Source organism: Panthera leo, chromosome D3, assembly GCF_018350215.1.
Source record: "Panthera leo isolate Ple1 chromosome D3, P.leo_Ple1_pat1.1, whole genome shotgun sequence".
Taxonomy (NCBI): domain Eukaryota; kingdom Metazoa; phylum Chordata; class Mammalia; order Carnivora; family Felidae; genus Panthera; species Panthera leo.
The window spans coordinates 14,035,278-14,062,764 of record NC_056690.1 but is presented as its reverse complement, the minus strand read 5'-3'; the positions used below and the strand labels follow the sequence as shown (position 1 = coordinate 14,062,764).

At 48.0% G+C, this 27,487-nt stretch overlaps 1 protein-coding gene across 4 annotated transcripts in view; it reads left to right on the top strand.

The window, feature by feature from the left end:
* Positions 1–27,487, top strand: part of KSR2 (kinase suppressor of ras 2) — a 434,193-nt gene that overhangs the window by 397,392 nt on the left and 9,314 nt on the right. For 3 of the 4 annotated variants that reach the window (XM_042909856.1, XM_042909854.1, XM_042909855.1), the window contains exons 15-18: positions 15,227–15,323; positions 16,354–16,487; positions 22,127–22,258; positions 27,014–27,143. In XM_042909856.1, coding sequence (XP_042765790.1) covers positions 15,227–15,323; positions 16,354–16,487; positions 22,127–22,258; positions 27,014–27,143 — 493 coding nt within the window. Of the gene's footprint in view, positions 1–15,226; positions 15,324–16,353; positions 16,488–17,085; positions 17,414–22,126; positions 22,259–27,013; positions 27,144–27,487 lie in introns of those variants that run through there. The other variant, XM_042909857.1, reaches the window with a different exon arrangement.

The following is a 27,487-nucleotide window of genomic DNA, read 5'->3' as shown; positions in this document are numbered from 1 at the left end:
ACTACCTGCAAATGACCCTGCTGATACCTTGGAGCCTGTCCTCTGTGGGTTTTTAATGCATATAAATTAGGGGCTATGCATATACATTTTTAAAATGGTAATTCAGTTTACTGTTCAGCTTTAAAAAAGAAAAATGTGGTTCTGGTCAGGGAGCAACAAGAACGGATACGTTTCGGCATCCAGCCCTGGAAGGGAGGACCGGTGTGGTCTTTCGGTACTCTGCACAGACAGGGAAGAGGCTGAACGCTTCGTCGCTAACTTGCTCTGGCTCAGCTCCTGGTCTGTTTTGCGTGCTGAGCCAGGAAGAAGGATCTGCCTTGGCACAAAACACCGCTATTCCAGCTGCAGTGGATGATGGGAAGAAGGAAGGTGATAGGAGTCGTGTGTTCATTCGCTTGCTCCAGGAGCATTTCTGGAGCCCCTCCCCTGGGCCTGGCCAGCGGTGTGCCTCGAGGGTGCATCCAGAAGTTCTGAGGACCCCTTCACATGGCCGAACCCTCTTCAGCCTGCCCAGCGTATCTCTGGGTGGCAGCTGGGAATTCCCAAACAGAAGCGGCAAATGGACAGTGAGGCCAGACATGGGCTGGCCCTGAATTTGGCCTTGAGTTGGGGGGAAGGGTGTCTCAGCGGAGCTCAGCGGACAAACTTTTCCAGAAGTCAGGCCATCTTCAGTGGGTTCAGTTCACTTCTCTTTGCCACACCATCTTTTCCCAAGGGATTTTATAAAATCCTGGAAGGATGTGGTGTTTCAGAGCTGGCCTCAAATCCGGAGCCTGTCACCTACTGAACCGTAGGACCCTGGGCAGGTCACATAACCTTCCTGCACGTGAATTGCCTCATTTGTAGCCTAGTGCCTGCCCTCCTGGGAAGGATGGCCTGAGAAGTGCTCAGCTCAGTGCCTTGTCAGAGGAAGCTCCATAAACGGAGACCATTGTCCCACCTGGCCCCATTACAAGCGGTGCTGAGTAGTGGGTACTCAAACTGGACACAGAGGCCACATACATATATAGCCAACTCCCTTCCCTCCTTACCCCACCTCACAGATCACAAAGCACTGCGAGTTCCAGAAGTTTCCGAAAGCTTGCCTGAGATCACACAGCCAGAAGGAGCAGAACTTTATCCCAAGTGGTTCTGATTCTCAAGTGTGTTCTATCCAGGCTGACTTACTGCCTCAGTTTCCCATCTGTACGATGGGAATAACCATACCCACTTTAGAGAGAGCTTTGAAGCATTGGATAAGATGATCCCTGGAAACCTTTGCTTCTGCCCTGGTCCCCTGCTCAGCCTTCCAGAGATGGTCATCATCCTGAACAAGACATGCCTGCCCTTCTTGGAGAGATGAGACAAGAGGCACGTGGTGAGAAGTTGCCAGAAATCAATGCAGAGTCTTTGCCCTAAGACAGCATGATGTGGTGGGAAGGGGGGCCCTGGTGTCCCCTCCTGAGAGGACAGCCTGACAATTATTAACGGAGGCACCCACCCCTCTCCCCTTAGTCGCTACCTAACCCTTGTTAGTTTCCCACTGTCCTGCTTGTTACTTGAACTTAGTCTATTTGCTGTTATCTGGTCCTCCACGAGAATGTCAGTTCCATCAGAGGGAGGAGATGGCCCTTTCACTGCACAAACCTGGCCTGTAGTGCTCGGTTGTTGCATAATTGGCAGGAGGGGAGGGTTTGCAGCTTGGAGGGATTACTTGACAGGTTTCCCACAGGGTGGGACAGGTTCCACTGGCCCCAGATAGCATTGAATTACATAGGGGGCGACCATTCTTTTTCTCTTCAATCCTTTCTCCCTCCTTCCAGTGACATTAAGGAGAAAGTCTCCATCCAGTGCTGGTATCTGACACCTTCTTAACCCTGACTTGCTAATTTTTTTTAAGTTTATTTATTTTTGAGAGAGAGAGAGAGAGAGAGCGCGCATGCAGGTGCAAGTGGGGGAGGGGCAGACAGAGACAGAGGATCCAGAGCAAGCTCTGTGCTAACATCAGAGAGCACAAGGCAGGGCTCGAACTAACGAACTGTGAGATCACGACCTGAGCTGAAACCAGGAGTTGGATGCTTAACCAACTGAGCCACCTAGAAGTTTACCCCTCAACTTCTTTTTTATTAATTAATTAATTAATTTTTAATCTACATCCAAGTTAGTGAGCATATAGTGCAACGATGATTTCAGGAGTAGATTCCTTAGTGCCCCTTACCCATTTAGCCCATCCCCCCTCCCACCACCCCTCCAGCAACCCTCTGTTTTGTTCTCCATATTTAAGAGTCTCTTCTGTTTTGTCCCCCTCCCTGTTTTTATATGATTTTTGTTTCCCTTCCCTTGTGTTCATCTGTTCTGTGTCTTAAAGTGCTCATATGAGTGAACTCATACGATTTTTGTCTTTCTCTGACTAATTTCACTTAGCATAATACCCTCCAGTTCCATCCATGTTGCAAATGGCAAGATTTCATTCTTTTCCATTGCCGAGTAATATTCCATTGTATATATATACCACATCTTCTTTATCCATTCATCCATCGATGGACATTTGGGCTCTTTCCATACTTTGGCTATTGTTGATAGTGCTGCTGTAAACATGAGGGTGCATGTGTCCCTTCGAAACAGCACACCTGTATCCATTAGATAAATACCTAGTAGTGCAATTGCTGGGTCGTAGGGTCCTTCTATTTTTAGTTTTTTGAGGAACCTCCATACTGTTTTCCGGAGTGGCTGCACCAGCTTGCATTGCCACCAACAATGCAAAAGAGATCCTCTTTCTCCGCATCCTTGCCAACATCTGTTGTTGCCTGAGTTGTTAATGTTAGCCATTCTGACAGGTGTGAGGTGGTATCTCATTGTGGTTTTGATTTGTATTTCCCTGATGATGAGTGATGTTGAGCTTTTTTCATGTGTTGGTTGGCCATCTGGATGTCTTCTTTGGAGAAGTGTCTATTCATGTCTTTTGCCCATTTCTTGACTGCATTATTTGTTTTCTGGGTGTTGAGTTTGCTAAGTTCTTTATAGATTTTGGATACTAACCCTTTATGTGATATGTCGTTTTTGAATATCTTCTCCCATTCTGTCGATTGCCTTTTAGTTTTGCTGATTGTTTCCTTCACTGTGCAGAAGCTTTTTATTTTGATGAGGTCCCAGTAGTTCATTTTTGCTTTTGTTTCCCTTGCCTCTGGAGACGTGTTGAGTAAGAAGTTGCTGCAGCCAAGATCAAAGAAGTTTTTTCCTGCTTTCTCCTCTAGGATTTTGATGGCTTCCTGTCTTACATTTAGGTCTTTCACCCATTTTGAGTTTATTTTTGTGTATGGTGTAAGAAAGTGGGCCAGGTTCATTCTTCTGCATGTCACTCACCAATTTTCCCAGCACCACTTGCTGAAGAGACTGTCTTGATTCCATTGGATATTCTTTCCTGCTTTGTCAAAGATTAGTTGGCCATACGTTTGTGGGTCCATTTCTGGATTCTCTATTCTGTTCCATTGATCTGAGTGTCTCTTCTTGTGCCAGTACCATACTGTCTTGATGGTTACAGCTTTGTAGTATAGCTTGAAGTCTGGGATTGTGATGCCTCCTGTTTTGGTTTTCTTTTTCAAGATTGCTTTGGCTATTCAGGGTCTTTTCTGGTTCCATACAAATTTTAGGATTGTTCTATCTCTGTAAAGAAAGCTGGTGTTATTTTGATAGGGATTGCATTGAATATGTAGATTGCTTTGGGGAGTATTGACACTTTAACAATATTTGTTCTTTCAATCCAGGAGCATGGACTATTTTTCTATTCTTTTGTGTCTCCTTCAATTTCTTTAACAAGCTTTCTATAGTTTTCAGTGTATAGATTTTCACCTCTTTGGTTAGGATTATTCCTAGGTATTTTATGGTTTTTGGTGCACTTCTAAATGGGATCGGTTCCTTGATTTCTCTTTGTGTTGCTTCATTGTTGGTGGATAGGAATGCAACCGATTTCTGTGCCTTGATTTTATATCTTGCGACTTTGCTGAATTCATGGATCAGTTCTAGCAGTTTTTTGGTGGAATCTTCTGGGTTTTCCATATAGAGTATCATGTCATTTGCAAAGAGTGAAAGTTTGACTTCCTCCTTGCCAATTTGGATGTTTTTTTTTTTTCCTTTGTGTTGTCTGATTGCTGAGGCTAGGATTTCCAGTACTATGTTGAATAACAGTGGCAAGGGTGGACATCCCTGTTGTGTTCCTGACCTTAGGGGGAAAGCTCTCAGTTTTTCCCCATTGAGAATTGTATTAGTGGTGGGTCTTTCATGTATGGCTTTTATGATCTTGAGGTATGATCCTTCTATCCCTACTTTCTTGAGGGTTTTTATCAAGAAAGGATGCTGTATTTTGTCACATGCTTTCTCTGCATATTAGAGGATCATGTTGTTCTTGTCCTTTCTTTTATTGATGAGGTGAATCACATTGATTGTTTTACAGATACTGAACCAGCCCTGCATCCCAGGTATAAATCCCACTTTGTTGTGGTGAATAATTCTTTTAATGTATTGTTGGATTTGGTTGGCTAGTATCTTGTGAAGGATTTTTGTATCCATGTTCATCAGGGAAATTGATCTATAGTTCTCCTTTTTAGTGGGGTCTTTGTCTGGTTTTGGAATCAAGGTGATGCTGGCTTCATAGAATGAGTTTGGAAGTTTTCCTCACATTTCTATTTTTTGGAACAGTTTCAAAAGAATAGGTGTTAACTCTTCTCTAAATGTTTGGTGGAATTCCCCCAGAAAGCCATCCAGCCCTGGGCTCTTGTTTGTTGGGAGATTTTTGATTACTAATTCAATTTCTTTAATGGTTATGGGTCTGTCCAAATTTTCTATTTCTTCCTGTTCCAGTTTTGGTAGTTTATAGGTTTCTAGGAATTTGTCCATTTCTTCCAGATTGCCCATTTTATTGGCGTGTAATTACTCCTGATATTCTCTTACTATTGTTTTTATTTCTGCGGTGTTGGTTGTGATCTCTCCTCTGTCATTCTTGATTTTATTTGTTTGGGTCCTTTCCTTTTTCTTTTTGATCAAACTGTCTAGAGGTTTATCCCTTTTGTTAATTCTTTCAAAGAACCAGCTCCTAGTTTCATTGATCTGTTCTACTGGGTTTTTTTTTTTTTTTTTTTTTTGGTTTTGATAACATTGATTTCTGCTCTAATCTTTATTATCTCCCGCCTTCTGCTGGTTTGGGGTTTTATTTGCTGTTCTTTTTCCAGCTCCTTAAGGTGTAAGGTTAGGTTGTGTATCTGAGATCTTTCTTCCTTCTTTAGGAAGGCCTGGACTGCCATATACTTCCCTCTTGTGACTGCCTTTGCTGTGTCCCAGAGGCTTTGGGCTGTGGTGTTACCATTTTCATTGGTTTCCATGTATTTTTTAATTTCCTCTTTAACTTCATGGTTAGCCCGTTCATTCTTTAGTAGGATGTTCTTTAGTCTCCAAGTATTTGTTATCTCTCCAAAGTTTTTCTTGTGGTTGATTTCGAGTTTCATAGCATTGTGGTCTGAAAATATGCATGGTATGATCTCGATCTTTTTGTTGAGGGCTGATTTGTCCTAAACTTCTCTTTTAAAACAAAGAGGAGGCCTCAAGATCAGAGCATTTGGCCACAAATGCCAAGCTAGGATTTCATTTTGTTTGACATATGGGCTTTCACTGTACTTATTTTTTACATTTATTTGGGGCTAGAGATACAGGCTTTCTACCTGGCAATGATAGAAAGTAATGATACAGATTTTTTTTAATACACTCATTTTTGGGGGGAATGCAAGCTGGTGCAGCCACTCTGGAAAAAAGTAGGGAGGTTCCTCAAAAAACTAAAAATAGAACTACCCTACGACCCAGCAATTGCACTACTTGGTATTTATCCAAGGGATACAGGTGTGCTGTTTCTTTTTTTTTTTTTTTTTATTTTAATGTTTTTTAAATTTATTTTTGACAGAGAGAGAGACAGAGCATGAGCAGGGGAGGGGCAGAGAGAGAGGGAGACACAGAATCCAAAGCAGGCTCCAGGCTCTGAGCTGTCAGCACAGAGCCTGACGTGGGGCTCGAACTCACAGACTGTGAGATCATGACCTGAGCTGAAGTCGGTCACTTAACCGACTGAGCCACCCAGGCGCCCCAACAGGTGTGCTGTTTCGAAGGGACACATGCACCCCCATGTTTATAGCAGCACTATCGACAATAGGCAAATTATGGAAAGAGCCCAAATGTCCATCAACGGATGAATGGATAAAGAAGATGTGTTATACATATACAATGGAGTATTACTCGGCAATCAAAAAGAATGAAATCTTGCCATTTGCAACTATGTGGATGGAACTGGAGGGTATTATGCTAAGTGAAATTAGAGAAAGACAAAAATCATGACTTCACTCATATGAGGACTTTAAGACACAAAACAGATGAACATAAGGGAAAGGAAACAAAAATCATATAAAAACAGGGAGGGGGACAAAACAGAAGAGACTCATAAATATGGAGAACAAACTGAGGGTTACTGGAGGGGTGGTGGGAGGGGGGATGGGCTAAATGGGTAAGGGGCACAAAGGAATCTATTCCTGAAATCATCGTTGCACTATATGCTAACTAATTTGCATGTAAATTTTTAAAAGTAAAAAATAAAATTAAAAAAAAAATAAACAGAGCCAGAAATTTGCCATCAGAGGAATGATCGATGACACAGAGAAGAAGTAAAGTGCCATCTGATGGGTTTAAGGAAGAAATCAAAGGTAGAACCATTGCTTGGAGGCAGTAAATTATCTTAAGTTTTCTCGCAGCCCACAAAATAAGCTTCTCCATGTTTAAGACTATACTCTGAATAAATTTCAGAGTATAAATTTCAGTATACTCTGAAATAAATTTCCTTTATGTGGTTAAAAAAAATACACTTATTTTTTCAAGGCAATGCATCTGAAGAAAAAGTATTAGTGAGTGATAAATAATGCCAATCTGGCAAAAATCTTAAGGTGATTCTGGAATGATTGCAGTGAGATACACAGTCTGACCCTTAGGAAATGATAATACACACACACACACAAAATATACATGATTACATATATATACATATATGTATACATGTATATGTGTACTTATATATGGTGTAGAGTGAGGGAGGAGCATGTCCTGGCATGTCTTTGGACAAGGTCAAGAACAGGTCTCAGATGGCGACCAGACCACACAATGTGACCAGAGGCAGAGGACCAGCCAGGCTACCATTTCCTGGAAGTTCTTCCTGTGGTGAGCTAGAGGCTCCTGCTTCCCTAGCTGATTGCCTGCGCCCTTGGAGCATTCCTACCCTTGTAAAGCCCAGACCACGGAGGGCAGATTGTCACCAGATGCCCCAAAGCCTGAGGTCACAGTCAGGGACAGAAGCACTCACTGATTATCACAGCCCCATCTCAGAACTTAAAGGGCCCAGAGGAGCCAACCTTTGGCCTCTGGAGAGCAGAGGCCAGCAAAACTGGATCCAGCCCTGGAGAGAAGAAGCCAGTAAGACAGAGTCTAAGCTTCCTCTTCCCCCCCGCCCCCCCGGCCAACCCCCGACTTCTCTGGCCTTTGCAGCAATATCAAAGGCTGGAGGAGGGCAGGAGTGTGTGTTGGGGAAAAGTAAGTCCTGCTCTCATGGGCAGCTAGGCTCCTGCTTTGCATATTCCGGTGTCTGGCAGGCCACCATCTTCTTTCTCATCTGGCTGGGACATGAGCCTTCTGCCACCAACCTCTTACTAAATGGAACTCTATAACTCTTCATTTCCTGGACGCACATCAGGTTAAGCAGGTGGCGAGCAGCTGGCATTTCTCACTTGCTTTCTGGCATTTCCCATTTTTAATAGGAAGCTAACCTGGCATTTTTTATTAGAAAGCCCCAGAGTCCCAAGGTTTAATATCTTCAGTGTTAGATGCATGAACGACTTGGAAGTTAAGAGATTGCCTGCGGCTGGAGTTTGATGGAGTACGCAACTTGTCGCTTGAAGCGTGATTTATTTGCTCAAGGGAAGGGGGAAAGAGAGGGGCACTTAAGGGGGTTTTGAGTTTTGAGAGGTGGAGAATGCTTAGAAGTGAGTGAACAACCAAAGAGTTATAAATCCCGTCTGACGGAAGAGAGTGTTTTAAAACAACAGCTGACTTTGAAACCAACTGCCTTGGGAACACAAATCAGGCAGAGCTAAGGACTGTTTCCACCCAGCTGTTTCTTTTATTTGGAAGATCAGCACTTGAGGAAAGCAGGCCCTGGGAGATGTTCTCTAGAGCCCAGCCATATGGCCTTTGCTGTGTTACTCAAGTGTACCAGCCTGGTCCTACCCCAGGGCCTTTGCACTGGCTGGTCCTTCAGCCTGGAACTCTCTTCCTCCAGATTTTCACATGGCTGCCTTCTTTCTTCAGCCCTTGGCATAAGGGTCCCCTCCCCTGAGGGACTTACCCTGACTATCCTAGTGAAAGAAGCCCCCAGCCCCACCACTCTCTGTCCAGTAAATCTATTTATTCTCTTCTAAGCACTTATGCTTCTCTGAACATCTTTCTATTTGCTCAGTGACTTATTTATTGGCTGACATCTCCCCTGGCCGGTCAGCCCCATGAGATTAAGGACTGGGCCTGTCTTGCACACACCTGAAACAGAATACTGCCCTGCCCACGGTGCCACTCTCACTAAATCGATTGTGAACTTAACTGATGATCTCTGGGCCTCAGTAAAATGAGATTGGTCTTGAGTGGTGCTCCACAACGTGGGAATCTCTGGACCACCAGCATTAGCATTACCTGGGAACTTACTAGAAATGCAAATTCTCACAGGCGCCCGTGTGGGTTAGGTTAAGCGTTCGACTTGGGCTCAGGTCACGATCTCGCAGTCCATGAGTGCGAGCCCCACGCCGGGCTCTGTGCCGACAGCTCGGAGCCCGGAGCCTGCTTCGGATTCTGTGTCTCCCTCTCTCTCTGCCCCTCCTCTGCTCATGCTCTGTCTCTCTCTGAAAAATAAACATTAAAAAAAAAAAAAAAAAAAGAAATGCAAATTCTCTGGACCCAATCCAGACCCTCAGAATCAGAATTTCTTGGGGTAGGACCAGCCATCTTTGTTTTAACAGGCTCTTCCAAGGGACTGTGGTGCCCATGCAGGTTCATCAGCCACTGGACTTGTGCTTAAACACCTCTGAGGTCTAGGCAGGGAGGAGATTATACATGCCCGGTCTAAAGACATTCCCGTTTAAGACCAGGCTTCCATCACCAAGGGACCATCTGTTACCCTCAGAGAGCCCCAAAATAAAGCCCCCGAGCAAACAAGCCAAGAAAGGCGAAGGCAGACCCCTGAGGGGTAGTTTCTGTTTTACTAGATGTGGTGTTGCAGTGGGGATCTCACTCCCTGCGAGGTCTGGCCGTGTGAGGCAGCCTGTAGCATTGCATACCCCGATTCCTTCAGGACCTTCTGTATGTTGGGAGCGCAGCTGTGGCCAGGAGCACCTAGACCCAGCCTTCACGGAGAGTAGTCTGGAGGAGATAATCTGTCATCAAAGATTCCAGCCAGTGTGTGTACAATTCCAACCAGGACAAGTGCTGCAGGGATGAGGTCCGTGGTGCTGCAGGGACCTACAGGGCACGAGGGAACTAGTTGGGGAGGCCAGGGAAGGCTTTTGAGGACAAATGGGGAGAGGGTTCCAGGCTGCGGAAACAGCACAGGCAAAGGTCCTGAGGTAGGTGTGTGGGACTGGAACTCAGTGAACAAAGGGGAGAGTCCCAACAAGAAGGGGGTGGAACAGCCTGCCGGGGCCAGTCTGTATCACACCTGTGGGCCCTGAAGGAGTTGGGTCTGTGTCCGGAGACCCCGGGGTGGGGGTGGGAGAGAGGTCGAGGGGGGACTGTAGCAGGGAGCGACCGGTCAGCTTTGCATTTTGAAGTGGCCTCTAGGAGTGCTGGATAGAGACCAAATTAGGGAAGCTGGAGAGGCCGCGAAGGGCACTTGGGGTCACCTAAGCAGGAAAGTATGATCACTAGCAACAATATCAGCAGTAATATTATTAGCAGTGATATGAGCTGCTGTTGAAGGAGTATAGGTTCTGGCCAGACGCTGGGCCAAGCACTGTGCCTGTGCGATCTCTCCACCTCACACCCTCCTGCGATGCAGTACGTCCTGTCCCACTGGGTTAGTTTCCCAGGGCTCCCGAAACAAAGGACCGCAGACTTCGTGGCCTGAAACAACACAAATGTATCTTACGATTCTAGAGGCCGGAAGTCTAAAATGGGTCTCACAGGGCTAAAATCAAGGTGTCCGCTGCGTTCATCCTGGCTGCTGTAGGGGACAAACCTGTTCTTGCCTTTTCTGGCTTCTAGAAGCTGCCTGCACCCCTTGGCTCATGACGCCCTCCTCATCTTCAGAGCCAGCAAGGGCTGGTTGAGTCTTTTACTCACATCTCCCTCTGCCTCTCTCTCTCTTCTGTCTCTCCCTTCACCTTAAGGACCCTTGTGATGACAGCGGACCCACTGAGATAAGCCAGGACAGTCTCCCCACGTCAAAAACCGTAGTTGCCTCTGCAAAGTTCCATGTGCCATATAAGGGAAATAGTCACCGTTTCTGAGGATGAGGACGTGGACAGCTTTGGGGGACCGTTGTTCAGCTGACCACGCCCACAGTAGCAGATGGGGACCCTGTGCCCCTGATGAGTCTCCAAAGCCATGTGGGCTGAGAGGTGCCAGAACTGGGCTGGGGGCCTGCCTGACAGTCTTCGGAGGAGGTGGCCCCCAGCCCACACTCCCCACCATTCATTCACACTGGCCTGGGTCCCCGGGCTTGGTGCTGAGGGGTTTGGAGGAGGGAAGGGAAGTGGCCACCCCAGGCATCTAGATTTCTCTCCTAGTCCCTGTTCTGGCAGAATTAGCCAGTTTGGACGGAGGCCCTTGGAGATGAGCCTTCTAGATGGTTTTATCTCATTGTTACTGACAATCCTCTTTGGGGCTGGTTTACAACAAGGATCTTCCACTTACAGTGAAGGCTCACTGTGTCACCCGGGACATGGGGTCAAAGGTCAGAATTGTATGAATGACCTGTCTCGGGTCAGGGCTGAAGAGACCTCTGTATCGGCCTGCAGACAAAGTGAGACATTTCTGGGCCTTGTTCTTCTTGGAGAAATGTGATCTTTTAGCAGAGAGAGATATGGAGGGGTGTGTGTGTGTGTGTGTGTGTGTGTGTGTGTGTGTGTGTGTGTGTGTGTGTGTGTGTATGTGTGTGTGTGTACTGCCCCAGGAGCTAGAGAAGTACTCACTATATCCTGAAGCCACTAAAACACCTCCTGACCTCCAGACTGACTCTGCTACCAAGGCCAGCGGGCCTCATTAATCTTCGTTGCCATAGCAATGACATTATGGCTACCATTTACTGAGGGCATATGACGTGCTGGGGTCTGAGAGAAAGTTATGGAGCCAAAGATGGGGGTCAGGAGCATCAGCTCTGAAGCCAGGCTGCCTGCGTTCATATCCCAGCCCTACTTAACCTCTCTGAGCCTCAGTTTCCTTATCTGTAAAATGTGGCTGAGCCAAGACTTGATTAAATCCAAGATGCTGTCAGTTACAATATGCACGTTGTATTCACGTACTACAAAGAGAGAAATACACTGCCAACAGAACTGTTACCTGTCCATCAATCAGACACATTCTGATTTCGGAGATGTTAAACTTCAAGGAAACATGCATCTTAGAATCCATAGAATACAGCAAGGGTACCCACCGTGTGTGTGGGGGGGGGGGGCTCTCGTGCTTAGTACCTGTACCTGTGCTTAGTACCCCGGTACCTGGCACATAACAAGGGCTCAGACACATTAACTGGAATTATTACTATTACTCCCATTTTACAGATGAGGAAACTGAGGTTGGAGTCACTTCCCGAGGTCACCCCGTAAGTAGTAAATGGGAGAGTCGGATTTGGATTCACTTGGCTGCGTGTCTCTTAAATGGCCCCCAGATCATGTCCAGCACCCACACCAAAGAGGAGATGAGAGAAAGATCAGGACTGGGCTGATCCCATGTCTGTGTGTCCGTGAGCAGGTCCTCTGCCCCTCTGGGTCTCCATATCCTCGTCTGTAGAAATGGGGCCACAGTGTGGCTCCTGCAAGTTGCTGTGAGGGTTGTAACCCTTCATCCTCTCCTTTCCCTTCCTCACCTCCCACGCTGCAAATGGCTTTTGGGCACCAGTGTTAGCCACAGAAGCCCCAAGCTCAGAACAGTTGCCAAAGACACTTGGACTGACTTGTCTGGAGTATCTGAGCCTCTTCCGCCCTGGATACCTGCCCGATGCCTGCTCCTGCTTCGAGCTCAGCCTTCGCCCCGCACCTGCTCTCCAGCTCAGCCCCGGATAAATACCTAATTCCTCTGTGGACTCTGCCCCTTGGGACTGTGTGAAGCGCTTAGAAATGGATACCTGGGGTATCAGTGTTGGTTTAGATTTTCTTTTAAATTTCAACACCATGCCAATTTGTTTACAGCAGACTTTTTTGAGTATAACGTCTGGCAAAGTGTCCAGATCCTGAGAGCACAACCTGATGAATTTCCACTCAATTCACACTCATGTGCCAGCCAGCACCCAAATCAAAACATTGCCTGCATCCCCCCCCCCCCCAGCCACATTGGACCCCTCACGCCCTTTCCAGCCTCCCCGGCCCCCAAGGGTCACCACTACACTGACTTCTAGCACATGGGTCAGTTTTGTCTGGTTTTGCACTTTGTGTAAATAGAATCATTCGGTGCGAGTCTTGAGTCGTCTTTGTTTAACACTGTGTTTATGAACGTCACGTTTTTTGCAGTTAGCAGTAATTCGTTGATTATTATACAGTACAATACGAATATATGCTGTTATCTGGCTCTGTCACAATCAATCCATCTTTCTGTTGATGAACATTTGGATTGGCTCCAGTGCGGGGCTATTATGAATGGGCTGCTGTTAACGTTCTCGTACCTTCTGGCATGTCTGTGGGCGAATGTGAGTACGCATGCCTGTATATATATACTTAGGGAAGGAACCGCTGATCGTGGGGTGTTTGTATGTTTCACTTTGGTAGACGTGCCAGGCTGTGGTCGTGCGAATTTACATCCCGCCAGTCGATGGATGTACTCCAGCAGCCCCAGAAACCACAGGGTAGCAAGAGAAGCAAAGATTTTCACAGGTGCTCCCAGAAAGGAAGTTGGGTGCAGGCAAGGAAATGGAATGGGTGTTTGAAGCCTGAGACCTGCACACAGTTACCCCGGGAAGGAGAGTCTGGGAGTCTTGAAGCCTGTTGCAATTATTTGCTCTGCCGTCTGCAGCGGGAACAGTATTTTCTGGGCTCTGGCCTGTAATGAGCGTAGGTGGCTGTTCAAGAACCGAGTATCCAGGGGAGGGAGTCCACCCACGGTCTCCGCCAATCCCCCATATTTAAATGTCAGTGTGGCTTAATTGGCTGCACAGCCCGCCTCTCTCCCCCTCTCCTGCAGTAGCCACAGCAAACGTACCCCCCAGGACAGCAACAACAGGGGACAGACTTGAGTCACCGTGGCTGCCTCCCACCAGCTTACGGGGCGACCTTGGACGGATGAATCAGACCCCCCTGGGCATCAGCTATGCTGAGAATCTCACTAAGAAATGAGTCTTAGTGAAAGGTCACAGGTAGCATTTTGGACGGGTATGTGGGTGGATGGGTAGGTACGTGGCCAGGTAGACAGGTAGGAATACAACGGATGGACACGCAGATGTCGTATGCGTATGAATATATGGCACATATGTACACAAGTGTGCGTACACATTTGGCATTTTATTGATCACTTACTACCTCGCCTAACAGCCAGCGTTTCATGAGTAGGGTACTTCTGTGCGCTGGGCATGGAGAGATGCCTCTACACACCTGATTTCATGGGGTTCTCCTAACCACCTCGTAAGGCAGGAACTATTGACTCCATTGTACAGATAGTGAAAGTGAGGCTCAGAGAGGTTAACTCACCTGCCCAGGGTCACACAGCTACTCACTGATGCCACCAGGGTTCTAACCCACAAATTCTCACCACGATGCTATACTTCCCACCAGGTGCCAGGCACGGCACTCAGTTCCTTCTCTCACTCAGTCCTCGTAGTGACGCTACAAGGTAGGTATCACTCGTTCTCTTTGCTAGTTGAGGAATCCGAGGCCCAGAGGGGTTAAGTAACCCACCCAAAGACACACAGTAAGGAGCAGAGCCGGGATCTAGCTTCAACTGTACAATCTCAGCCAAGTGTAGCACATAACAAGGGCTCGAAAAATACTGAAGGAAGGGCTGAGAGTATTTTAGCAGTGAAATCATAGATTAAAAGAAAAATGCAAGCCATTAGTTTTGACAGAAGATGGAACATGAACTTCCCTAATGCCATTCCTTCCTTTTCCAGCCGACACTTGCTCCTCTGAGCTAGATTTGGCGCTAGAGGCAGGGAATGCTGTGGCAAATATAGACTGCATTCATTTATTCATTCACTCATTCATTCTTTCCCTCATTCGGTGAGCGCGTATTGAGTGCCTGCTGTGTGTGTGCCGGGAACGGAGCTCACCATAGAAGGGACGGGTGGGTGAGCAAGCAGGCAACTCAATGAGAAGGTGTCGCTGTCGCTGCATTAACGTCCTTTTCCATCTTGTCATTTATCTTAAACCACTGGTCCTCAAAATGAACTCAGTGAGTCTGAACATAGTTTAAAAAACCCTCTAGACGGGCGTCTGGTTTGGGACACAGGGTATCCGTGTTTACACACAACGGATGTGTGTGTAATGCATCGGGTGCTTGAATGCATCGTTGGCTGATGGTCCTTGGTGGATATGAGCCACCATCTTGCTGGGGTTTCATCACTGCCCCCACCGCCCACCCCAGCAGCTTCTGGCGAGTGGGAGCAGCTGGGACAGGTGGCTGGCAGAGTGCTGTCTGAGTGGCGTCTCAGGACCCCAGAAGTTATTGGTTCATGCACAGCTTTCCTTCCGTGCAACCCTGGGACGGAGGGAACGTGGCAAGCCTGCCTCTGGACTGTGTTAGGTTCTGCGGGTGTCCTGAGATGCTGGCGGTGGGGGTGTCGGTGAAGACCCCGAAGAACCCCAAAGAACGTGCTCCCAGATCTGCATCCGAGAGCCAGACCTGAGGTCCATTCACAGGCTTGTTCTCCAACAGGCGTCCTAGTGGCACATCCACTATTATTTGTCACACCGGACAACTGCCGTGGGTCACTCTCATCTGAACAAGTGCCAATAACGTGTCCTCTCCTTTTGCTTTTCAGCCTGTGTAAGGGACGGACTCTCTACTCTGTGGTGAGGGATGCCAAAATCGTCTTGGATGTCAACAAAACGAGGCAGATTGCCCAAGAAATTGTGAAGGTACCACAGGAGCCGGGGCTCCCTCCCGAGAGATGCAGGGTCTGGCTTCAGACCAGCAGTCTGGATTTAAAAAAAAAAAAAAAATTAGACTTGACCAGAAAAATACCACGCTGTATGTAAGAGTTTTGCCCAGATACCACCATTAGGGATGGTCTCCCGATGTCTGGCTTCTGTCTGGTGCCTCATCATCATGATAATTGGGCACGTAGGGTACCAGGAGAAGCTTGTGTTGTTAGAATCCCTCACCCCTCGGATGCTTGAATTCCCATGAGTGGAAGCCCTCTGTCTCTGTCTCTCTCTGTCTCTCTCTCTCTCTCTCTCTCTCTGCAGCCGCCAGGGAAACATCCAATTGTTGGGACTGTTGTTTGGGCTTAAAACAAACTGGAACATCCTGTGTTTTCTGGCAGGTGCCTCGTTAGTCAGTTGACTGGGACTTTCATTTCCCATTGGAAGTGTTAGGACTGGGCTGTTAGAAGAGATAAAATGTGACAGCTCATAAAGGCAAAACAAAAAAAAAAAAAAACAACACACACACACACACAAAGAATCTAGACACTCACCCTTGAGCTAGCTTCTCCTCCGTGGTCTTGATCACTGGATCATGATCTGTCCCTTGAGGAATGTGGTGCCTTCAGCGCTGATATGGGTTAAGTAGCTATAAAACAAACGTCCTGCCGAGGAGTTATTTTTTTCAAAGAGGAAGTGCGGGGAGGTCGTTGATGGCATCCCTTAGCTTACTCTGGGGACCACCTCTCTGGTTCGTTTTCAGTTTTTCTCCCGCTAGGGATGTCTTCCTCTGGGGCTTCTTCCGGAAGCTTCAGAGCCAGGTGGGAACAGTTTGGCCGTAGTCTGAGGGCGGTGGCAGAGGTGTGCCTTGAGGACCCTGCCCGGTCCCGCACAGCCCCACCTGCAAGCCTGTGCGTTTGGGCCCCAAGCAGTGCAGCTGTTCAGGGTGCTCTTGAACCCGAGCCAGGGTAGCGGCGAGCGCTCCGTGTTCCCTGACGACATCCCGTTTCCTGGCTCCTTCCAGGGCATGGGCTACCTGCACGCAAAGGGGATCCTTCACAAGGACCTCAAGTCAAAGAATGTCTTCTACGACAACGGGAAAGTGGTGATCACAGACTTCGGGCTCTTCAGCATTTCCGGGGTGCTGCAGGCCGGCAGGTGAGCGGCGGTGGAAGGGCACAGAGGGGTCCTTGACGGATGACAGTCGGGGAGTGAGAAGTCACCCAAATGGCTTCAGGGGACCTAGACCGGGTGTTGAGCCTGAGGTCGCTTGGCTGAGCGGTGAGGCTGTTGCTAATGACAGGTCACATTGTGATTCCCTTGGGACCTGTCTTGCGAGCGGTGCCTTTAAGTGCACGTGGGTTACTGGGCACGGAGCATCCCCAAGCCCTGAAAGCCCTTGCCCTTGAGCTTAAAAGGGAGACTCCCCCTTTGCCTGGAAGACCCTCACCCAAGAGCCCTTGCTGCACATTTTCTGGGGCGTTCCTACATGTTAGTACAACATGAGGGTCAGTTAAGGGATTTAGAGTGAGACCCACCTGTGGCCCCACTTGATCGTGACTTCAGTTCCCTGAACTTGAGTTTCCTTGTCTGCAAGAAAAATGATGGGTCTGATCATGCCTACCTCATAGGACTCTTGTGTGGATGAAATAACACAATCAAGCGTCCTGCACCGTGCGGGAGCACAGAAAACACTACCGAGTAGCTGCTGCTGAGCTGTTGTAATTACGATTAATTTGCATATACCTCCCCCCAGGGTCACCCAGGAGAATCATTAACCATCCTTAAGTAATTAACTCTCAGGAGCCACTCACCCGCCCGAGGACAAGCTGCCTGCAGTTGACCGGGAGAAACAGCTTGATTCCAAATAAACAACCCATGATTCAGAAGGTCTGCCCTCTGTGACTTTTCATTTGGAGCCTGAGCCACACTCTCGCGCTCGCTCGCAAACTTAAAAACCCTGCGGTTCTCTCTAATCACCCCTCTTCTATGCATGCCTCCTCCGACCGGCAGCTTCACTCACACTCTCCTTTTACTTCCGTTTCAGTTGCTTTGGAGAACCACTGATCTCTTTGAGGGTGACACCCCAGCCCCCCCCCCACGCCCAAAGTGAACTTCGTTCATGCTATATAATACCTATAATATCGAAGAGCATCCCCAAATCAGCAAAACTTGATCTGGCTGCTTCTGTGTGATCTAGAAACAGAGCGCAACAGAAGCCGAAGTTGCTCTCTAGATTTTACTCCGCCCAAAAAGATTCCGTGCAGTCTCCAAAACTATCTATAGCACCTGAGCTAAGAAAAGAAGTAGGTAAATGAGCAAATAGGTCAATGGGTAGATAAATGGAGAGAGTCCCTCAAGTTAGAACCCAAGAAGCCAGGAGGGCTGACTCGTGCAAATTCCTTCTTCCCTCTGTCTCCCCAGCAGCGCTTACTTGCGAATTTGCTAGTGGAGGGATTGCATGCACACACACTCACACACACACACACACACACACACACACACACACACACACACACACATTCATCCATCACTCCAGGCTGAGGGTCTGAGAAAGCAATTGGTAACATCACTATGCACTCAGGTATTTGTGTCCAGACAAAAAGAGGCCCAGCAGATGTTTTCCTTATCGGACTTCAAGGCTCTTTAAAACCCAGTGCCTGGGGCACCTGGGTGGCTCAGTCGGTTAAGCGTCCAACTTGGGCTCAGGTCATGATCTCGTGGTTTGTGAGTTCGAGCCCCGCATCGGACTCTGTGCTGACAGTGCAGTGCCCATTTCGGATCCTCTCTCTCTCTCTCTCTCTCTCTCTGTCTCTGCCCCTCCCTCCCCCTCCCTCCTGCTCTCAAAAATAAATAAACATTAAAACAAGAAGACAATTCCTCCCCCCTGGAGCCATGTCCACACTGTCTCTCTTTCTCCTTGCCTGTGGATTCTCTCACTGGCAGAGGAAAAGGGGACAGGCCCTCTGATTTTCTTCCTTTTGATTCTTGGTCTGCTAAAGCCCCAGGGTAACAAGGAAGAAAGGAAATGGAATGACGTGGGCCTCCTTTCCTTTCCCTCATCCTTAGAGGCCCCCTGTCAACCAGGAGGCAAGTTCAAGTCAAGGGCAAGGCGGCAGCTGGCCTGATTGTGTCAACACAAACCTGGGTAGTGTTGGGAGAGGCCAGGGGGCCCCCAGCGACCTCTCCCAGAGGAAATCCACATTTCGCAGCTGCCCACCTGTCACCACGGGGTTTCTCCTGTGCTTATCTCCCCGTTCCAGTTGTGCGCAGGGCTTAGTTTAGTGCAGGGCTTCACTTTGCTCCGTAAGGGTGCTATTTCTCCAGGAATTACTGTAAAATTGTGGCTGGGAGTCTCTGGAGTGACTACGTCCACGGCTTTGGGCAGGTCACTGAAGTGCTTGGAAGCTCTGTGCTCTCGTCCACAGAGCAGGGATTTTATTCATCCTGTCATGGGTTTGCGGGGATTAAGTGGGATGGACAGCCTGGCACACAGTAGGCACTCAGCGGGGTTACTTGCTGTCCCGCCCTCCCCTCAGAGCTTGGGTCGATCACAATGCTGGCTTCCCAGCAGGGGGGAGATCTGCCGGGCCTGGGCAGGGGTGGGGGTCGCCCAGGGAAGTGAGCGTGTCCTGAACATGCAGCCAGACCCCAGGGCTTCCCCCAGACCCGTCCCCAGCGTTGCTTGCTTACAGCTGTTCTGCCATCATTGAGAAAAGGTGTCATTTTCGGTGCCAGCCACGATCATGCCGGCCACGTGCAGACAATTATTAATCAATAATAACCATCATGGAGATGATTTGAGTTTGCCACCCGGTGGGCCCATCCCCATGGGAACAGGATACCCTGGAGTGGCTGGGCCAGACCTGGGGTCCAGCCCCCTTCCAGGTGTGTGCCCACACCCACCCCAAGCTGAGGGTTAGGGAGTGGCCAGCACCCCTCCTCCTGACCCTGCCCGCAGTTCCAAACCTGTACTGAGCCAGCGAGTCTAGAAGAGGCAGCAGGGACTGTTGGAAAGAGATCAGAACGGAGACGCTCTCCCTTCTGGAAGCAGCAGCCCACGCCCCCGCACCCCCAGTGGCCTGGTCCTACCTGGAGAGTGTCGGCTGGCCCGGGCCACCGCCCTTCCTTCAAGGGTGATATTCTTTGTGCTCTAGTCTCAACCCCGTCTCTGAGTCCTCAAGATGGACAAGTTAATTTCTTTGAAATTGTGTGCCCGTTGTACAGATGGGAGAGTGGAGACTCAGGCCTGCTCAGGGTCACATGGCTAGTCAGCAGCAGGTAGGTCCTTCAGTTACCGCAGGCATCCCCATTTCTGGAAGCAAGAACTCACTGGGACCTGCCAACTCGAGGGCTTGCCAATGTGTTTCAGTCTTGCTTTCCAGCAGAGGATGTGTTCTAATAGGTCTGCTGTGCAGAGTAAGTCCTGTGTTACTGATGCCAAAAGACTGGAATTTGGACCATCTCCTTATTTTATGTATAAATTAGAGCGGTGACTCTCAACCTGGGGCTCTCCCGCCCCCCTGGGATATTTGTGATGTCTGGAGACATTTTTAGTTATCACAGCAGGGGAAGAGATGTACTGGGGAGCGGCCAGGGATCCTACAGTGCACAGGACAGCCTCCACCACAAAGAATTATCCAGCCCCCAAACTCCTGGAGCCTTGCTTGTCAGGGATCCTTGTGGACCCCAGTGTGTGGTCCACAAGATACCTTTAAGGATGACGTGAATACGCCTTTTTCATCTTAATTTTCATGCGTACTAAAAAAAGTGCTAGTCTCCATTTATGGTCATGTTAAGAAGTAAATGAAAACAAAAAAACCCATTTGTAGTAAATAATAGTCTAGAGCAGCACTGTCCAAAAGCCCCCGGCCACGTAGAGCAATGGAATTTTAACTTTAATTAAAATTAAATAAAATTAAATGTTCAGTTATTTAGCGTCACTAGCTGGATGTCAAGTGCCCAGTAGCCATGATGGCTAGTGGCTGCCATATTGGATAGCCAGCCAGACAGAGACATTTCCATCATCATGGAAAACTCTATTGGGTGTGGCTGCTATAGACGGTGTTCAGGTAGAGCAAGAATCGTGATCATGGGATATGAATGAGTGCCGTCCAGGGAACAGAACATCAGGCCTGACATAGCTCAGAAGCCACCCTAGGAGAACTGTAGAATCCAGCCGGCCCCAGGTCCCCACATTTGGAGGCTCTGGACCGTCACAACCTCACTCTTGATGGTTGGAGACATCCATGCGCCTCTCCCTTCGCTGCCCACTGGCCCTTCCCTGGGAGTCTTGAATCAGGGGAAATCTTGTAGGAGGTCTGTTCAGATTTCAGTCCCAAAGGGAAAGGTCTGTACCTACTTACAATGTGAAGAAGGCAGCCAGCATATTTCCTCCTCCAGGAATTTATCTTAAGGAATAATCATAGATCTGAGTGGGAATACATTCACAGTACCTACCTAAAGAGGTCCCTCACAGCGTTGCTCAAAATGATGGAAGGGGCAGGAGCTACCTAAGGCCCATCAACCAGGGGTTGGCTGTATACATTTTAAGAAACACATAGGATAGCATGATAATGTGCCAGTTACACACACCTTCTTTAAGTTTCTAGAACACCCCAGACAGGGTTTGCCTTACACCTTTGTCCTAACTTCCCTTTCTGCCTAGAATATTCTTCTCCTTATTCATATGGCTGGATCCTTTATGTCCTATCTTAGCTCACATTTTACCTAAAGTAAGTTCCCTCTTATCTTTAACACATTCCCCTGTTTAATTTTTTTTTTTTTTTTTTTTTTGCATAATGCTTATCACTATCTGTGTTTTTCCTATTTATTTAATTCATCTGCCATCACCTTCTCCTACCAAAGCGGAGGCTCCAGGAGGGCAGGGACCTTGCTGGACTCCCTCACCACTATGCTCCCGGTGCCACAAACAACAGAGTTTAGGCATAGTGGGTTCTCCATAAATACAGTCAATCCTCATCATTTGTGGATTCCAGATTTGCGAATCTGCCTACTCACATCTGTTTGCACCCCAAAAATCAATCCTCACATTTGTAATCATTCATGGGCATGCACAGGGTGGTGAAAATTTGAGTCACCTGATGCATGTGTTCCCAGCTGAGGTCAAACAAGGGGACACTCTGCGATCTCGCCTCGGCTCTCGTACAGATGACCAGGGGACAGAGATGGGAGGGGGCTGTGCAGCGCAGGGCAGGAAGCCCCCCCACCCTGGGCCAGTTGGACAGAGCTTTGCAACTCTGGCATCTCCTTGTGGGGCAGCCTCAGACACATCACTCAACGCTTCTGAGCCTCGTTTTCCTCTTCTGTAAGATAATGAAAATTGAACGTACTAGGATGAGTTGCTTTCAGGATTAAAGATTACAATCTGTGTGAGCTGTGCATGTGAAGACATATTTCCTCTAGGAGCAATGATTCCATATTTGCTAACTCACTATTTGCAGAGACTTTATAAAACATAACTGCCATGGATAACAAGACTCAGCTGTCGTTGTTGAATGAATATGTAGAAGGGGGTGCCTCAGAAGTAGAGGGACCTGATGATGGTTTGGTGTTGGGTGTCTCTCTCCAGACCAGTCTTCCCTGTCCCTTCCACTGGGTCTCAGCCTCAAGTACAAGGTCGGACAGTGCCCAGCAGTGTGTGGCGGGGGGGGGGGGGGGGGGGGGAAGGGGGGCGGGGCCGGGACAGAGATGGTCCAGAGACTCAGGGTCAGTGCTGGGGGGCTGGTCCTCCCTGGGCTGTGAAACGGGGCTCACTCTGTGTTTTGCTTCTCCAGGCGAGAGGATAAACTCCGCATCCAGAATGGCTGGCTGTGCCACCTGGCACCAGAGATCATCCGCCAGCTGTCCCCCGACACAGAGGAGGACAAGCTCCCCTTCTCCAAGCACTCAGATGTCTTCGCACTCGGGTAGGTGGCCCACCCAGGCAGAGGGACATTTCCCAAGCCTTTCTTCCATGGCTCTTGGTAGAGACAGGGTACTTATCTTCTGGGGCCAAGGTGGTTAGGTTTCTGGGTGAGTTTGGGGGTATCCAAGTGGGGTGTGGCGGAGGGATGACCCTAGCAAACCTTCATGCCTGGTTTCTAACCATGTGACCATGGCAAGTTGCTTGACCCATTCATTCATTCATTCACTGAAGCAATAACCACAGAATATCTACGGAATGCCTGCTGTTAACAATTATTCAAAACTTAGGGAATTAAAGAAACATTGATCATCTCAAGTTTCTGGGGTCAGGAATTTGAGGGTCACTTAGTTGAGTGGTTCTGAGCTGGTTCAGAATTTCTCATAAGGTTGTGGTCTAAATGTTGGCTAGAGCTGTGGTCTCATCTGAAGGCTCAATGGGCTGATGATCCACTTCCAAGATGGCCCACCCACATGGCTGTTGGCAGGAGGCCTCAGTTCCTTGCCCTGTGGGCATTTCTTTAGGCTGCTTGAGTGACCTCACAAGCTGTATTGCCTTTACGAGATGGTCTCAGAAATTACGTATCGTTGTTTCTGCCACATTGTGTGTGTTAGAAACAAGCCTCTAAATCACAAGGCGGTGAATGAAGCTCTACTTTTTTAGAAAGGGATATCTAAGAACTTGTAGACATAGTTTTAGACCACCAAAGACGACTCCTCTGTCTTATCTAATAGAAGACTGACAAGGAGGTCGTCGATTTTAGCAGAGTATGGTAAATGCTATGCTGAGGATAAACACAGCAGTCCCACAGGACTGTGGGAATAAAAGAGGAACTAAATTCAGCCTGGGAGATCAGAGAGGGCTTCCCAGAGGAGGTGACTCCTGAGCCTAAGTGAGAGGTTGAATCTAAGTAGGCCAGATGAGGGCAGGGCAAGATGTCTAGATAGAAGGAACATGTGAACAGGCCCAGAGTAACAGAAAACAAATTGTCCACAATGGAGGAACATGTGGGGAGTGAGAGGTGAGGGAACTGAGAGATAGAGAATCGGGAAAAAAAAATGAGCTGGGGGTGGTGACACGAGAGACTAGAGAGGGAATCGGGGTCAATCCTGCAGGGACTGAGAGGCTGGGCTGAGGAGTTTTCATCTTCATAGCACTGGGGAGCCATTGATGGTTATTAAGCAGGGGGAGTGATGTAATCATACTTTGAGTTTTGGAACAATCACTCTGCCGTGCAGAGAATGGAGAGGAGAAGGGCAAGACTGAGGGGCTGGGAGACCAATCCAGGGGGGATGCTGGCAATCTCTACCAAATCACTGCCAGTGGGTTTGGATGCTGGAAATGGACATAAGAAGCAATGGGGGGTGGGGGGTGGATGGGATAGGGTTTGATGATGGGTAGAATGTGGGAGGTGCCCAGATCCCTACCTTAGGCAGCTGGGTGGAGACTAATGTCTTTCACCAAGAGAGAGACCCTGGAAGGGAGGCCTGGCCTATGCTGGGAAGGCAAAGAATGCAGATTTGGACACAGTGAGCCTGGGCTACCTTGGAAATGGCCAGTGGAACCAACTAGAAGGCAGCTGTATCTACACATGTAGAATTTGGGAAAGAGGGGTGTAGGGCGTCTGAGCAAGGAGAGAGAAACCACACCCATGAAAGAGAATGGGATGTCTTTGGAAGCGCAGAGAAGGATAGAAGGTGCAGGACAGAGCTCCCTGAGAAGGTGCATCCGGGAAGGCTTCCAGGCTCCCCTCCCTCCAACGGCCATGCTAGTCCTCGCCTTACCTTGTCCACCAAGGTGGTTGCAAAGATTGTTGGTTACAAGCAGAGACGGCACTGGGGAAGCTGTTTGGGAAAGTTGCAGCCCTGCAGATGTGTGCAATTAGACTTAGCAACGCCATGAGCTGTCGGACCGTCTTCTGCGGAAAAGTACCCCTACTCTGTCCTCTCTGTACATCTCGGTGGTGGGGGATGGGGGAGGCATTTGCTGGCCCGTAAGGATTCTCGACATCTATCACTTGGACCCCTTTCGACGTTGTCATTTGCCCTGATGAGTTTATGCCCAAATCTTTACCTCGTTAGAGACTGTAATCTGAAACCAAACTGCAATAATTAAGTTGGTATATTTTAGTATAAATTTAGCGAAAGGAAAAAGAATGTAATTAACAAAATGTACCAAAGTGGGTAATTGGTTTTCCACTGGAGTTTTAATCTTTAGCAGTTTATTTTTTTCTTCGTGTGAGTTTCTCTTGAAAGTTGGGTTTGAAAGGAAGTTTTAATGAGGCTTTTATTCCTGACACTGCTGAATTCTAAGGGACCTGGTGCTCTTGGTTTCCTGCCAATTAGGTGCTTCTTGTTGCTTGGGAACATCATGCTCAGACAGGACTTAGAACAAAACTGGACTTTTAAAAGCATATTGAGCATCATGCTAAGGTTCTTGTGGGTGCTGTCTCATGGAATCTTCACAAGCATCCTTTGTGGCAGGGACCAAATGCTGTTCCCAAATGACCAGCGAGGAAACAGGCTCCAGGTGGCTCAGTGACTTGCCATATGGTCAGGGGTGGATCCGGAGTCCAGCTTGGGACATCCCAACTTCAGAGTTGGAGCTTTTAGCCACGGGGATTTCAGAGTCATTTTACCACGAAAAGCCCTGTTTCCCTTAACTGTGAATCAAAGAGAATAAAACCGGGGAAGCTTTCTGAGGATTGAGCGAGAAAACACCTGTAAGGCATGCAGCACGGGGTCAAGCTCCTAATAGGCTCCCTTCCCCCTTTCACATGAGCCCTTGCCTGCAATCTGTCTGTGCCTCCTTCCCCAGACCCCAACCATCAGCTGGAGGATTGCCCCCCGCCGACCCTGAATCCTTCACTGCCCCAATTAGGAAAGACTCTGGAACAGGATGGAGGGCAGGTTTCTCATAGCATAATGGCCAATGGTGCAAATCTACAGTCAGATCAACTAGATTCAGCTTCTGGCTTGCACCTCTTATTTGCTATGTGACCCTGAGTAAGATATATAACCTTCCTGAGTCTCTGTCTCCTCCTCTGTGCCTCCTGTTTGAACACGTAGGTCTTATTTTTGTTCAGGTGTGTTGATGGCAATAGATGGGGGAAACAACTGTCATTGAAGAGATGGCTTGTTATTCATGGTTTCCAAAGGAGGGGGCACATCGTATCAAGCAGGGCCACACAGGGAATCACCAGGGTCAGTGAGGAGGAAGATGTGGGCAAGAGCCTTTATTACGATTTACTTGGGGAGGAACTGGTGAGGCAGGGTAAGCAGGCTAGAATTGGCTAGTTTGACTAATTTAGCGGGCCCTGGAGTGCAAGATTGTCCCAGTAGGGCAGGGGAATATTGACCCTGAGTGGAAGCCTGATGGAGGTGGGGGGGCGGGGGGCTTTGGATTGGCTAGTTTGCATATGAAAGGCATACTCACGGGAGAGTCCCTTACCATCTTTAGGAATAAGCTTGCCCTTCGGAGAGTGGCAGTCCCTCCAGGGTCAGGGAGGCCCCCAGATGTCACATCAGCAAAAGGAAAAGGCATGCTTCCTATACGTCCCCCATAATCATTGCAAATGCAGAGGGCTTCGCATAGTGTCTAACACAGAGTCAAAACTCAGTCAGTGTTATTGATTATTACGACGACAACAGTAACCATCTAGCACCTTAACGTGGCAACTTCCTGACCATCTAACGCAACACCCCAACACCCGGGCATCACCGCTCCTTGCCCCGGAGGGATGAGGCTGGCAGGGGGAGAATATGCTGAGAAGTGGGACCCTAGAAATAGCTGGTTTGACACAGTCCTCTGATCAGTAAAGAGGATAGCAGAGTGCTTCGTGTTCTTTAAAGCAAATTTGCATAAATTATCTTAGATTAGAGGAAAGATCATTTCCTAGGATTGTTTCAGATATTTCCTGAGTTGGGAATTTTGTTCCCAGTGAGCTGAGACCTATTCCTATGATACAACTCAGCAACTCCCCAGCACCCAGTGAGTACCCCATGGCATCCGCCAATGTCCTCACTGCCACCCACATCCCCCCCAGCAATTTTTCCCCACTATTCCATGAGCTAGTTTATATTTAGAAAACAAAACTATAAAAAAAATCCTATCCTATCACCCAGAGTTAGCCATCGTTAACATTTTACTATTTCTTTTTTTCCGGTCTATACATATGTAATTTTTTAAAAGGGTAGGTACTACCTTATATACAGTCTTTTTTTCCTTAGAATTATATATTAAGCATTTTTTTTCATGTGAGAAAAATTTCTTTGAAATGTTTTAATAATATCATATTCCATGTTGTTTTATGGAGTTACCATAATACATGCAACCTATTCCTTTTGTTGAACGGTTGTGTCGTTTCTCCTTGATTTGATATTATATATGATGCTATAGAGAATATCTTTGTAAGGGGATTTTTGTATACCTAAGTATTTCCTTACAGTGGTTTCCTGGAAGTGTAAGTCTAGGGTCAGAAATCCTAGCCACGTTCCATTAAACTTCAAGGTGCTAGGTTTTGACTCGTTTTAATTCAGGCACCAGGGAAGGTGTCCTGGGATAAGCATGACTTCTAAGACATCAAGAAAGCTTTAGGTGTATCTCTGCTACCAAAACACAAGCCCTGTGAGGAAGAAACTAGGAAATAGAGGGCTGGTGTGTGTGTGTGTGTGTGTGTGTGTGTGTGTGTGTGTGTGTTGAGATACAGGGTCAAGAGCGACATAGCATATCAACACCCCTTAACAACATCTGCCAACAGCACAATTTGGTATGAACTCCACGCCAGGGAGTGGCCTTTCAAGACCCAACCAGCAGAGGCAATCATCTGGCAAATGGGCACCGGCATGAAACCCAACCTCAGCCAGATCGGCATGGGAAAAGAAATCTCGGTAAGTCCTGGGTCAGTGCCAGCTCTTGGGAACAAAGAGAAAGGTAGACACGGTTCTGGACCTTCTTTTTCCTGTGTGTTAAGGTTATGAATGCTTCCCCAGAGGGTGACGCAATAGCATGCCCACAGCCTTGTCAGATAGTGATTTGGAGCTTAGGAAGTGTAGTTTCTGAACTATGCCTGCAATTCAGGTTCCTGCCTCAAGGGTGCAGTAGCACTTGGCCAGATTTTTCCTAGCAATGAATTGCTGAATCAAGTAGAACCAGTGAATTCCTCTTTTACTGTTACTTTTAAAAGATATCCATTAAAATGCTACCCATATTAATGATTCTAATTTTATTTGTA